This window comes from Eleutherodactylus coqui, chromosome 8 (genome assembly GCF_035609145.1).
Source record: "Eleutherodactylus coqui strain aEleCoq1 chromosome 8, aEleCoq1.hap1, whole genome shotgun sequence".
Taxonomy (NCBI): Eukaryota; Metazoa; Chordata; class Amphibia; order Anura; family Eleutherodactylidae; genus Eleutherodactylus; species Eleutherodactylus coqui.
This window is the reverse complement of record NC_089844.1, coordinates 184,392,372-184,406,396: the sequence shown is the minus strand read 5'-3', so window position 1 is coordinate 184,406,396 and position 14,025 is coordinate 184,392,372. Positions and strand designations below refer to the sequence as shown.

Sequence of the window (14,025 nt, the reverse complement as noted above, 5' to 3'; positions counted from 1 at the left end):
GGAAGCCGTCGTTGCGAGTCCTGCACGGAAATACAGCATGCTGCGATTCTTCCTCCACGAGCGGAAAGAGATACATTGCATGCTATGGACGGACATTTCTGCGGAAGCCACAGCCAGACGCCCGCCCCGGATTGCACAGCGAAAATCCGCCCGTGTGCATTAGGACTTTTACTGACTGCTGCAGTCTCAGAATTATCCCCCCCCCCCCTCAATGAGGAGGGTCTGTAGTGCTCAGTGGAGCCCCTTCCGCTGTTCTGACCGACTGCAGGCGGGATGTACAGACAGACAGGACTGACTGTACAAATGGAAACCTCAGCGCTGCTGCCACCAGATCTTCCTGCAGGTCTTTTGCAGTCACCGGAGGGTTTTTGGCCACCTGCCTCCTCTGGAATCTAGTGGAAACTGGTGATAGCGCCCTCTTTTTGCCACATCCAGGTAGTGCAGCCAGTGTTCCTTTAATGCTGAATTTGTGAACTGCTTTCGGCTATCTCTCTAGGAACATTCAGCCTTTGTATCTTTTTGTATCCTTGTCCTTGCTTGTGCAAGGCAATGATCTCTTCTGTAACTTTTTGGACCCTGCGCTTTACTTTCTAACATGCAATCAAATGTCACAGTAAACAAAGCCCTTGCCAGACCGGGTATTTTATGTGTTTTATCTCAAGCACACCTGATGCAACTAATGAAGCCCCTGACTAGTTATATCAGGTGTGCTTGAGACAACACCTGATTTACAAATGTCTGCTCTTATGAAGGATTCTATCCAGGGGGGGGTAAATAATTCTGAGACTAATCAATAAAAGTGGCATTTTGTGGCGAATTGGAGAAATCCCTTGTTATATTGGTTATGTTCAGTGATTTTAATTGTTTTCGTCTGATTGTCTCTGAAAGTTTGGGAAATGTTGTAAACAAACAATTTGTATTAGAGGTTGAATAATTATAATTGCCACTGTAAATGTATCCTTCGGGAAGCCCTGATAGGAGTTTGCTATAACATATACAACATATACAGTACGGCCGTTAATGTACTAAGTATCAGCCACAATAATTAGTATGATCTGGATCAGCCGCTGTAAGAAAGCACTTAACCTCCCCGGTCACAAGAACAGAGGAAACTGCTGCTGTCATTTAGAAAACTGCTTACCTTTCTTTCTGCTAAATGCCCGATTCATGTTGCGCACCGAAACCCTTCAGCCTCCTTCTTCCTAAAACTGAATTAGACAGACACGAAGCGTAAGTGTTAGCTGCTCGCCGGCAATTTTATTTACCACTTAAGAAGTAAAAGAGCCACTTTATGTCATTCCTCTTGACTATGAATCTAGGCTACAAGGTGGGGCTCGCATTCAGATTGTGATTGAGCAAATTACTTCGCAGACCTCAGCGCTTCCCTGTGGGAAAAACGTGCAAACAACAAGTCCCGGTGGTCACAAGGTCACTCCTGGCTTTTATTGCAATTTTACCGCAACTTGCAACCATGTTGTTTGGCCTGATTGCAGCTCTCTGGAGCTTTACTACTGGCTTGATCTGTTCTAGGACTTATTTGTGCTCAACATTAGGGGGACAGACAGGGCAATTTGTCCAAAGACCGAACAGTGTGTTGTCTTACTGGCGCTCGAGTTCGACACATCGCGAATCGGGTTGACAGTTTATTGGGAGGGGCTGGTGAGGATCCAGTGGTCATGGTGCACGTTGGCACCAATGACAAAGTTAGAAGGAGGTGGAAGGTCCTTAAAGATGATTTCAGGGAACTAGGATGTAAGCTTAAGGCAATGACCTCCAAAGTAGTATCTTCTGAAATACTATCTGTACCATGTGCCACACCAGAGAGGCAGCAGGACACTAGGGAGGTAAGCAAGTGTCTCCAGAGTTGGTGCAGGAAGGAGGGGTTTGGGTTCGGGAGTACTGGGCTGACTTTGCTATTGGCTAGTTTCTACCATAGGGATGGCCTGCATCTCAATGGGAAGGGTGCAGCTGTGCTGGGGGAGAAGGGGGCTAGATGGCTGGAGGAGTGTTTAAACTAGCAAATGGGGTGGGGGGGCAGGGCAACCACAGCAATAGAGGGGAAGATGGTGTAGACAGTGATCAGGGATCAATGTCTCTTTTACATGGCCGACAGTCGTTTAAATGACTGCATGAGTGTGGACGTCACCACTAAGGTCATCAGCACTCTTACAGAGTGTTTAGACTGTAAGACATCACTGGTTTCTCGCTCAGCGCTTCAGCTTCTATATGAAGCATTGAGCGGGGAGCGTTTACACGCAACAAGTAGCCAGCGATACAGCAATAGTTTTTTCGCTGAAATAAAGAAACGTGAATGAATAGTGAGTGTTTTTTTTGCGTTTACACTAAATGATTATTGCTCAAATTCAAATTGAACGATAACCATTATGTTACATAAATGGGCCATAAGTAATGGGGGTGGAGTGGTGGAAGGGGTTAGTACAGTTAGAACTGGCAGAACAGTTAGTAGGGATAAACTTACAATAGAAAATAACTAAAAACTTCTAAACGGTATAGTGACTAATGCTAGAAGTTTGACCAATAAGGTTGAAGAACTGTAATAGTTTCTGAGGAAAGCTTCGACATAGTAGGAATAACTGAGACCTGGTTGGATGAAAGTCGGGACTGGGTGTTGAACTTACAGGGTTACAGTTTGTTCCAAAGGGATAGCAAAAAACAGAAAAGGGGAGGAGTTTGTCTTTATGTAAAATCCTGTTTAAGCCCGCATTACATGAAGATATATGGGAGAGAGATGAACATGTGGATTCTCTATGGGTGGAAATATATGGAGGGTAAGACAACAATAAAATACTCAAAGGGGTTTTCTATGGACACCAAATATAGCAGAAGCCACTGAAAATCTATTACTGAGGCAAATAGATGAAGCAGCGAATCCCAATGAGGTCATTATTATGGGGGACTTCAACTATCTGGATATATACTGAGAAGCCAAAACCTGCAGATCTCATAAAGCACATGTGTCAAACACAAGGCCCACGGGCCGAATCCGGCCCGCTGCCTCATGTCATGTGGCCCCCGGCGTGCCGATGACGCTCACCATTGCAGCGAATACCAGCTAGGGTGCCACAGCTCTCCGCTGGTAATCGCGCTGTTACCGCTGTTCGTGGCGCACACTGACATCAGTGTGCAGCCGGGATCCTCTTCCCCTGAGTCCCCTGCTCGTCGGTTCCGCAGGAGAGGACTCAGGGAGGAAGCGTGCCCAGTGCACACACTGACGTCAGAGTGTGCATTGGGATCATCGTGAGCAGAGGGGGAGCGGCGCTGACTGCAGGGAGGAGGTAAGTATAAGGGTTAGGGGGGTTAATATTTTAGCTCGGGGGGGGGGGGGGTTAATATTACTGCTACGGGGGGGTTGTTATTGGTGCCGGAGGGGGTTAATATTGGTGCTGCTGAGGGGGGGGGGGGTTATTATTGGTGCTGGAGGGGGTTATTATTACTGCTGCTGGGGGGGAAGGTTAACATTACTGCTAGGGGGGGGGGTTATTATTACTGCTGCTGAAGGGGGAGGGGGTTAATATCACTGCTGCTGAGGGTGTTAATATTGCTGCTGGGGGGGGGTAATATTGCTGCTGCTGGGTGAGTTAATATTACTGCTGCTGGGGGGGGGGGGGTTAATATTACTGCTGCTGTGGAGGGGGGTTAATATTACTGCTGCTGTGGAGGGGGGGTTAATACTACTGCTGCTGGGGGGGGTTAATGTTGCTGCTGGGGATGATGTTGCTGAGGGGTTATTACTAGTGAGGGGGTATATATTACTGTGGGGGTCGCTATTACTACTGGGGCCACTGTGGGGTACCCTGTTACTACTGGGGCCACTGTGGGGCTCGCTATTACTACTGGGGCCACTGTGGGGCTCGCTATTACTACTGGGCCCACTGTGGGGCTCGCTATTACTGCTGGGGCCACTGTGGGGGTCAATATTTTTACTGGGGCCACTATGAGAGTCACTATTACTACTGCGACCACTATAGCGGTCACTATTAGGGCTCGTTCACATGGGTATAATCATATTTCATTCACACAAATATGCTGTGTATTTGCGCAATCAAAAATCGCTTATGCCTGCATATTTGGACACGCTAAAAAAGAACGCAGACGGGCCCACTGAAATGGTGCGCAAATATGCAGTGAATACATAGGTTTCAGCAACGTATTTGCGCGGCCCATTTACTTCAATGGCCTATTGGGGTGTGTAGTATGTAACAAAATAGGTCATGCTGTGTGACAATATACATCATGTGAGTGAACTCAATGGCTTCTATTCACTGCATCTTATGTACGCTAATATGCTTGTGTGAACGGGCCCTTACTGTACTGTCTTACAATCGGCCCTTTGAAGGTCACCATAAGCCTGATGTGGCCCTCGGTGAAAATGAGTTTGACACCCCTGTCATAAAGGTAACCACCTTCTGTCAATAGCTAAAGATAATTACCTCACCCAATTTGTACAGGACCCAACAATAGGGACGGCTATTGTTAATATTAACCAACAGACCTGACAGGCAAAGTTTGATCAGTTAGCGCTGCCCTAAGCCTTACTGACTGGGGCAATGAACTCAGAAAAACGAGTACAGACAATAAGTGGGACATTTATAAAAGCATCCTAAATACTCCCTGTGAGCCGTTCACACCTTACAAGAATAAAAGAGTTAGGAATAGGAGAAAACCAATGTCGCTAAAGATATAAAGGGGGCGATAAACAAAAAAAAAACTATTTAAACTACTAAAACAAGAATGTTCTCATGCCTGTCGCATGTGCGAAGTGTGAAGAGAACGGGGCGCCAACTCAACGATGGACTGGCAACTCCTGGTGTTTTCTGGCGAGCGTCAATCCAGCTGCCCGATGCTGGACTGTGAGCGTAGGTCCCGCTACAGGACATCGGGATCCGGAAACCAGAAACGCACGGCTGCACAGTGGAATGCAGACTGGAATTTGGATAGGCGCACTTGGAATGAGGGAGTGTCTGCTTACGTTGCATCCTTGGTTTGCCGGTTTTGCTTCATACTTCCTGCAGACTGATGAGCTGGAGTATCCTCTGTGCACATAAGAGAAGCGGATCTCTGACGAGAGGCGGCTCAGCCTGACGCTAACACAAAAACAAGGCCGGTAGGTGGACTCAACTGGAAGATGCGGGAAACACATTGTGGAGAGCCAGTAGTCCGATACGTGGCTTACGGCGACATGCTGTGGTGCCGCTGCTCCTGCAGGCCGACCCATCAATATTCAGAGTAGACCACTTTCATAGGGCACCGGTCACAGCCCAAGTATGTTACCCTCAAACGTCATTCAGCTGAAGTCACAGACATGATTGTAGACGTGTCCCCAGAGGTACAGCTTTCATACAGCCACTTCCTAAGTTACTTCTGGCTGATATAAAGTTGTCATCCAGCATGATACTGTTATAAGTAAAGCGGTGGCGGTCCTACGTTGGATGGCAGCCAGAAATATATTGCTCACCGCCCCGTCGTAAGACAAAACCCAATATTATATATAGTTAGATCTAGATACACACATGATGGATCGAGGACGTTGGCACACCCCTGGTATAATGCGTCATGTTACGAGGAATGATTTCAGCGTTATTTCCCCTCCATGTGCCCCGTTATCTCTACAATCCCACTGAAGAGCCAACTTAGACCGGCAGAGAGGTAAGCTGGGGTGACCGGCCGAGCACCGTGTCGAACTCCACTGCAGGAATCCCGCATGCGCAATCCGACCCGCCCGTGTGCAGGCGGCCTTAGACTTTTTGGTAGGTGTCTATCAGCACGGCACATCTTTACTGGGCAATCTTTGAACACAGCCCCATCCCCAAATATAAGAGGCTGTGAACACTTATGGAACTCCATTATTTTAGTTGTGTTATCTTTATTCCCCAACCCGAATAGATTTCAGCTTGTAATTGTATGGATACAATAGATACCGGGTCACATGGGAGGGGGAAAGAAACCTGGCATTATTCATCTTGGTCAGGTTGTCTAACAAGACAAAAACAAGGCATTATAACAGGGGGGTGTAGACTTTATATATCCACTGGAAAGCAGCAAGACAACAACATACCCACACCAGGACAACTCGGTGAATACGGCACCAGAACCAAGCTCCGTACACTGACACAGCCCCAGAACAGCTCAGTGAATACAGCACCAGAACCAAGCTCCGTCCACAGACATAGGTCAGAACCAAGCTCTGTACACAGACAAAGCCCTAGAACAACTCACTGAATAGTATCACACCAGAACCAAGCTCTGTACACAGACACAGCCCCAGAACAGCTCACTGAATAGTTATAGTTATAGTTGCTGAAACTATTCAGTCCTCCCTATCGCCTATCTCTCGCCTCCCCTGCCCTAACCTGGCAGCCGAATACTACCACACCACCCTCAGCCGTGCCCTGGATGAAGTGGCACCGTCCGTGACGCGAGCCGTCAAACGCAGACGACGGCAACCCTGGCGCACGTCCCAAGCGCGCTTCATCCGGCGGTGCCCTAGGTGCGCCGAGCGGCTGTGGAGAAAGTCAAAGCTGCCAGTAGACTTCCTCCGCTTCAAATTCATGCTTAAAACTTACAACATAGCCCTTCACCATGCCAAACAAGTTTATTTCACCTCCCTTGTCTCCTCACTATCCCACAACCCTAAACAACTCTTTGAGACCTTTCACTCCCTCCTCAGCCCCAAGGAACAGGCCCCTGCGACAGACCTGACTGCTGGAGAACTAGCTGACTATTTCAAAGAAAAAAATCGACCACATTCGAAAAGAAATCTCTGAAAGCTGCATGGTTAGCCCTGATCCCAGTTTCATCAGCACTGCATCCAGCACCTACTCACTATCTACGCTAGAACCAACGACAGGCTGCTTTCCGCTGCCCGCCCTACCACCTGCGCTAGCGACCCTCACCCCTCTCACCTCCTCTGCTCCCTTTCCCCAGCTCTCATTACTCACCTCACTACAATCTGCAACCTCTCCCTAACCTCTGGCACTTTTCCCTCCTCATTCAAACACTCCATTATATCCCCTCTGCTTAAAAAACCCACCCTTGACCCGACTAATGCTGCCAACTACCGACCTGTCTCAAACCCCCCTTTATCTCCAAATTACTGGAACGCCTGGTCTACTCCCACCTTACTCGCTTTCTCTCTGACAACTCGCTCCTCGACCCCCTCCAGTCTGGTTTCCACTCTCTACACTCGACCGAAACTGCCCTTACAAAAGTAACAAATGACCTGATGACTGCAAAGTCGAGAGGTGATTACTCCCTACTGATCCTCCTTGACCTGTCTGCTGCATTTGACACTGTCGACCATAATCTCCTTCTCACTATGCTCCACTCTATTGGTCTAAAGGATACTGCTCTCTCCTGGTTCTCCTCCTACCTCTCTGACCGCTCTTTCAGTATTTCCTTTGCTGGTTCTATCTCTGCTCCACTTCCTCTCGCTGTCGGGGTACCCCAGGGCTCGGTCCTTGGTCCCCTTCTCTTCTCTATCTATACTTCCCCAATTGGACAAACCATCCACAAATTTGGCCTCCAATACCATCTCTACGCTGATGACACCCACCTATACACCGCCTCTCGTGAGATCTCTGGACCATTTCTCCAAAATATCACCGACTGTCTGTCCGCTGTCTCTAACACTATGTCCTCCCTCTTTCTCAAACTAAACCTCTCTAAAACTGACCTCCTTGTCTTTCCACCTTCTAACCGACCTCCCCTCAACATCTCCATTCCAGTGTCTGGCACCATTATAACCCCCAGACGGCATGCCCGATGCCTTGGGGTCACACTGGACTCTGACCTCTCCTTTGCCCCCCATATCCAATCTCTGGCCCAAACATGCCACATGCACCTCAGAAATATTGCTAAAATACGTCCGTTCCTAACCACGGACACGCTAAAGACGCTCGTGGTTGCGCTCATCCACTCCCGGCTTGACTACTGCAACTCGCTACTCATTGGCCTCCCCCGCACTAGACTCGCTCCGCTCCAATCCATACTAAATGCAGCAGCTAGACTCATTTTTCTATCCAGTCGTTATTCAGACGCCTCTGCATTATGCCAGTCGCTGCATTGGCTGCCCATCCACTGCAGAACTAAATTTAAACTCCTCTACCTCACTCACAAAGCTCTGCATGGCGCTGCGCCACCATACATCGCCTCCCTACTGTCAGTATACCACCCAGGGCGCTTACTCCGATCAGATAACACACTCAGACTAAACACCCCTGTAATACGAACCTCTCATGCTCGCCTACAGGACTTCACCAGAGCAGCACCCATCCTCTGGAATGCTCTACCCCAAGGCATCCGGACAATTCCCGATGCACGAAATTTCAGACGTGCCTTAAAAACGCACCTCTTCAGGGAAGCATACCAAATCTCCTGACCTAGTCCCTCGCCCCTCCCTATGGTGCTCCACCCTGTTTGCCTTCTAATAAATGATCTGTACATAAAATTTTGCCTATTGCCTGTGTTCCCCAACCCCTGCACCTCCTGTACAACCCCCAACCCATATGTGTCTAACCCAATGTATCTCACATTGTAATTGTTGTATTGTTTTGCATTTATCCATGCCTGAAAGCGCTGCGGAATAAGTTGGCGCTATACAAATAAAGATTATTATAGTACCAAAACCAAGCGTTGTACAAAAATTCACGACCAGAACCAAAATCAGTAGATGAATAAGGCACCAGAACCAAGCTCATACCACATATACAGTAGCAGAACTAAGCGTGCTGCAGGGTGCTAATAGTCTGACAACAGAGCCCAGAGCTGCGGAAGATCAGAGACGGAGGATGATTCCTGACCGCCACATGGAGGAAAAGGCTTATCTGGATGGGCGAGCCTAAGGGGGTCATGAGGGGTGCGTGTGTGCAGTGGGGGCAGCTTACATCCACCTGGTGTCCCTCCTACAGGCCGCTGGCCGATGTCCTAGGTGACTGCATGGGCTGCACATTGCTGAGGTTGACTGTCAGTCGATACAATAAATCCACAACAATTGGTATATCAGCCTCCGCTATCCTCTGTGACTGTGGAGGCTTTAATGAGGGAGCTTTACTAATAAGGGATCACGGCCTAACCTGCACCCTCTGGAGTGCAGACAGCCCCCTGGCCTCAGTACAAGCCCGTATGGGTTACTTTGGGAAGTCACTTCTAGCTGAACTTGTTGGATCAGTGGCAGTTACTACGTTCGCACCCACTAAGCTAATACAGAAAAAGTGGCTTTATGCAGAGTACCCCCAACATATTTTACAGCTCACGCTGCCGCCCGCCCCTGGTCACTCCGACTGGATGAGTTCCTCCTACCCACAATGGGTGATAAAGCGTATAACAGTAGTTCACCGCACCGCACATGTTTTGTCGCAGTACAAAGTCGGAGCTACTGCTATACACTGTGGTATATGTACTGCTATACACTGCGGCGTATGTACTGCTATACACTGCGGCGTATGTACTGCTATACACTGCGGCGTATGTACAGCTATACACTGCGGTGTATGTACTGCTATACACTGCGGTATATGTACTGCTATACACTGCGGCGTATGTACTGCTATACACTGCGGCGTATGTACTGCTATACACTGCGGCGTATGTACAGCTATACACTGCGGCGTATGTACTGCTATACACTGCGGCGTATGTACTGCTATACACTGCGGCGTATGTACTGCCATACACTGCGGTATATGTACTGCCATACACTGCGGTATATGTACTGCCATACACTGCGGTATATGTACTGCCATACACTGCGGTATATGTACTGCCATACACTGCGGTATATGTACTGCTATACACTGCGTGCATGTACTCCCATACACTGCGTGCATGTACTGCTATACACTGCGGTATATGTACTGCTATACACTGCCGCATATGTACTGCTATACACTGCGGTATGTGTACTGCTATACACTGCGGCGTATGTACTGCTATACACTGCGGCGTATGTACTGCTATACACTGCGGCGTATGTACTGCTATACACTGCGGCGTATGTACTGCTATACACTGCGGCGTATGTACTGCTATACACTGCGGCATATGTACTGCTATACATTGCGGCATATGTACTGCCATACACTGCGGCATATGTACTGCCATACACTGCGGCATATGTACTGCCATACACTGCGGCATATGTACTGCTATACACTGCGGCATATGTACTGCCATACACTGCGGCGTATGTACTGCCATACACTGCGGCGTATGTACTGCTATACACTGCGGCGTATGTACTGCTATACACTGCGGTATTATGTACTGCGGCGTATGTACTGCCATACACTGCGGTGTATGTTCTGCCATACACTGCGGTGTATGTACTGCCATACACTGCGGTGTATGTACTGCCATACACTGCGGTGTATGTACTGCCATACACTGCGGTGTATTACTGCCATACACTCCGGTGTATTACTGCCATACACTGCGTTATATGTACTGCTATACACTACGCTGTATGTACTGCTATACTCTGCTGTGTATGTACTGCTATACACTGCGGTGTATGTACTGCCATACACTGCGGTGAATCTACTGCCATACACTGCGTTATATGTACTGCTATACACTGCGCTGTATGTACTGCCATACACTGCTGTGTATGTACTGCCATACACTGCGGTGTATGTACTGCCATACACTGCGGTGTATGTACTGCCATACACTGCGGTGTATGTACTGCCATACACTGCGGTGTATGTACTGCCATACACTGCGGTGTATGTACTGCCATACACTGCGGTGTATGTACTGCCATACACTGCGGTGTATGTACTGCCATACACTGCGGTGAATGTACTGCCATACACTGCGGTGTATGTACTGCCATACACTGCGGTATATGTACTGCCATACACTGCGGTGTATGTACTGCCATACACTGCGGTGTATGTACTGCCATACACTGCGGTGTATGTTCTGCCATACACTGCGGTGTATGTACTGCCATACACTGCGGTATATGTACTGCCATACACTGCGGTGTATGTACTGCCATACACTGCGGTGTATGTACTGCCATACACTGCGGTGTATTACTGCCATACACTCCGGTGTATTACTGCCATACACTGCGTTATATGTACTGCTATACACTACGCTGTATGTACTGCTATACTCTGCTGTGTATGTACTGCTATACACTGCGGTGTATGTACTGCCATACACTGCGGTGAATCTACTGCCATACACTGCGTTATATGTACTGCTAAACACTGCGCTGTATGTACTGCTATACACTGCTGTGTATGTACTGCTATACACTGCGGTGTATGTACTGCCATACACTGCGGTGTATGTACTGCCATACACTGCGGTGTATGTACTGCCATACACTGCGGTGTATGTACTGCCATACACTGCGGTGTATGTACTGCCATACACTGCGGTGTATGTACTGCCATACACTGCGGTGTATGTACTGCCATACACTGCGGTGTATGTACTGCCATACACTGCGGTGTATGTACTGCCATACACTGCGGTGTATGTACTGCCATACACTGCGGTGTATGTACTGCCATACACTGCGGTGTATGTACTGCCATACACTGCGGTGTATGTACTGCCATACACTGCGGTGTATGTACTGCCATACACTGCGGTGAATGTACTGCCATACACTGCGTTATATGTACTGCTATACACTGCGCTGTATGTACTGCTATACACTGCAGTATATGTACTGCTATAAACTGCGGCATATGTACTGCTATACACTGCGGTATATATGCTGCTATACACTGCGTTATATGTACTGCTATACACTGCGGTATATGTGCTGCTATACACTGTGGTATATGTGCTGCTATACACTGCGGTATATGTGCTGCTATACACTGCGGTATATGTGCTGCTATACACTGCGGTATATGTACTGCTATACACTGCGGTATATGTACTGCTATACACTGCGGTATATGTACTGCTATACACTGCGGTATATGTACTGCTATACACTGCGGTATATGTGCTGCTATACACTGCGGTATATGTGCTGCTATACACTGCGGTATATGTGCTGCTATACACTGCGGTATATGTACTGCTATACACTGTGGTATATGTGCTGCTATACACTGCGTTATATGTGCTGCTATACACTGCGGTATATGTGCTGCTATACACTGTGGTATATGTGCTGCTATACACGGCGTTATATGTGCTGCTATACACTGTGGTATATGTGCTGCTATACACTGTGGTATATGTGCTGCTATACACGGCGTTATATGTGCTGCTATACACTGTGGTATATGTGCTGCTATACACTGTGGTATATGTGCTGCTATACACTGTGGTATATGTGCTGCTATACACTGTGGTATATGTGCTGCTATACACTGCGGTGTATGTACTGCTATACACTGCGGTGTATGTATTGCTATACTCTGCGGTATATGTGCCGCCTCTGCCAGTGTGATTTGAAGAAACTAACTTCGGTCTGGGTGAACAGAATTGGAAGCTGGCGGCAGCGGTACGTGTGGTGAGGGGGGCCTGGTCACAGTTGTGACCCCTTCAACGCCACTGCAGCTGCACCACAAGGGTCACACACAGCTGAGGCCGTCCACGATTGTGGGGAACTTCTCTTTACTGATCTCTGAAGTAACAATCTAATAGTACAGAATCCCCATAAGGTTTACAATGTTGCCATCCCGGTCTTGTAAGGCGGCGATCGTAGCGATATGTTACAGTCAGTCAGTGAGAAGTGATAGAAGCAGCGCTGCCAGATACAAGCTGACTGAAGGCTGCCGGCGCTCTGCTCTCCATCAGAGTAACATCTAACATTCCGCAACATTCTGCACTTCAACTCAGCAAATCTGAAAAAAATGACCCAATTCTGTGTTTATCCGCCGCAATTACAGAAAGCCGATGCCTAAACGCACCGTCTCCGTAAAACTGAGCGAACACTTGGGTAGAACGAAGAGAGCAAACTGCGGTGTCCAACTCCGTTACAGCCAACTCGTTCCCAGATCCCGGCACGCTGCCAAGTTATTAGACCCCCGAACACCGGCGCAGGTTACCGGGGGACAGAGGGGGGGAGCTGCTCCAAAACTACATGTCAGAAACTTCATCTAACAAGCAAAACTAACTCCCAAACCCTGAAAGAGAACGAGAGCAAACAGATCCTACTTACCGAGCAGACAAGGGCCCGGAATCTGAGACGGAAGTGTTGCTGCGAGGGCTAATGGCTTGCAGATGCTCGCTAGACGCCGCTCCGGCTTTATTGGTAGAGGCTTCTGAAGTATTTAGTAACATTACAAGAAAGTACTTCTTCATTTACTGCAGTCCGGGGATCGCAGGACTTAGAGGCACTTTATAGTCGCAGAGGACTCTGTGCACTGATATTTAACCACTTCAGGCCCGACGAGTGCATAAAAACGTCCTGCGGCCCCGAAGTGTGTATGAAGGGGTTCGGGAACAGAGTCCGCTCCAAATCTGGCAGCTATCAACTGTTTGAGAGCTGCAGGTAACTACCACGGTCAGAGTTAGCTCCAGGGCTGTGGAGTCCTAGTCCTATTTTGGTGAAGTCAGAGTCGGTAGAAATGTACTCCATATATAATGTACTGATATTAATATATATATATATATATATATATATATATATATATATATATATATATATATATTATGTCAGTTATACCGTACATGTAATATGCTATAATTAATTCAATGCAGAAAGTTTTGAGATGTCCTTTAAATATGTGTTCTATTCATTCAAGCCCCCAGAAATCAGAGACATTGATAACTAGGATTTGGAAACTGCAATAGAAAATCAGTTATTGCCTTCCCTCTCCATTATGCTGCTTCATCAAGGCTTTTAGTAGCGTTGAATCTGTGCTGCACTATCTGCACATGCTCAGTAGTGAGGCTCCTCCTCTGCAGAGCAGAGGAAGAAGACGCTGTGCAGTGGGCATGCTGCACTCATCTCAGAAATGCCAGCGAGAACAAGACGACAGCATAAAGGCAATTAAAAGCATAATCTAATGTTTCAATAAACTT

General features: G+C 47.9%; 1 protein-coding gene across 5 annotated transcripts in view; it reads right to left on the bottom strand.

The window, feature by feature from the left end:
• The window catches only part of GULP1 (GULP PTB domain containing engulfment adaptor 1), a 308,401-nt gene that overhangs the window by 147,705 nt on the left and 146,671 nt on the right, over positions 1–14,025 (bottom strand). For 4 of the 5 annotated variants that reach the window (XM_066577081.1, XM_066577084.1, XM_066577085.1 and 1 more), the window contains one exon: positions 1,142–1,208. In XM_066577081.1, the coding sequence (XP_066433178.1) occupies positions 1,142–1,169 (28 nt within the window). In that variant the 5' untranslated portion in view covers positions 1,170–1,208. Of the gene's footprint in view, positions 1–1,141; positions 1,209–13,159; positions 13,188–14,025 lie in introns of those variants that run through there. The other variant, XM_066577082.1, reaches the window with a different exon arrangement.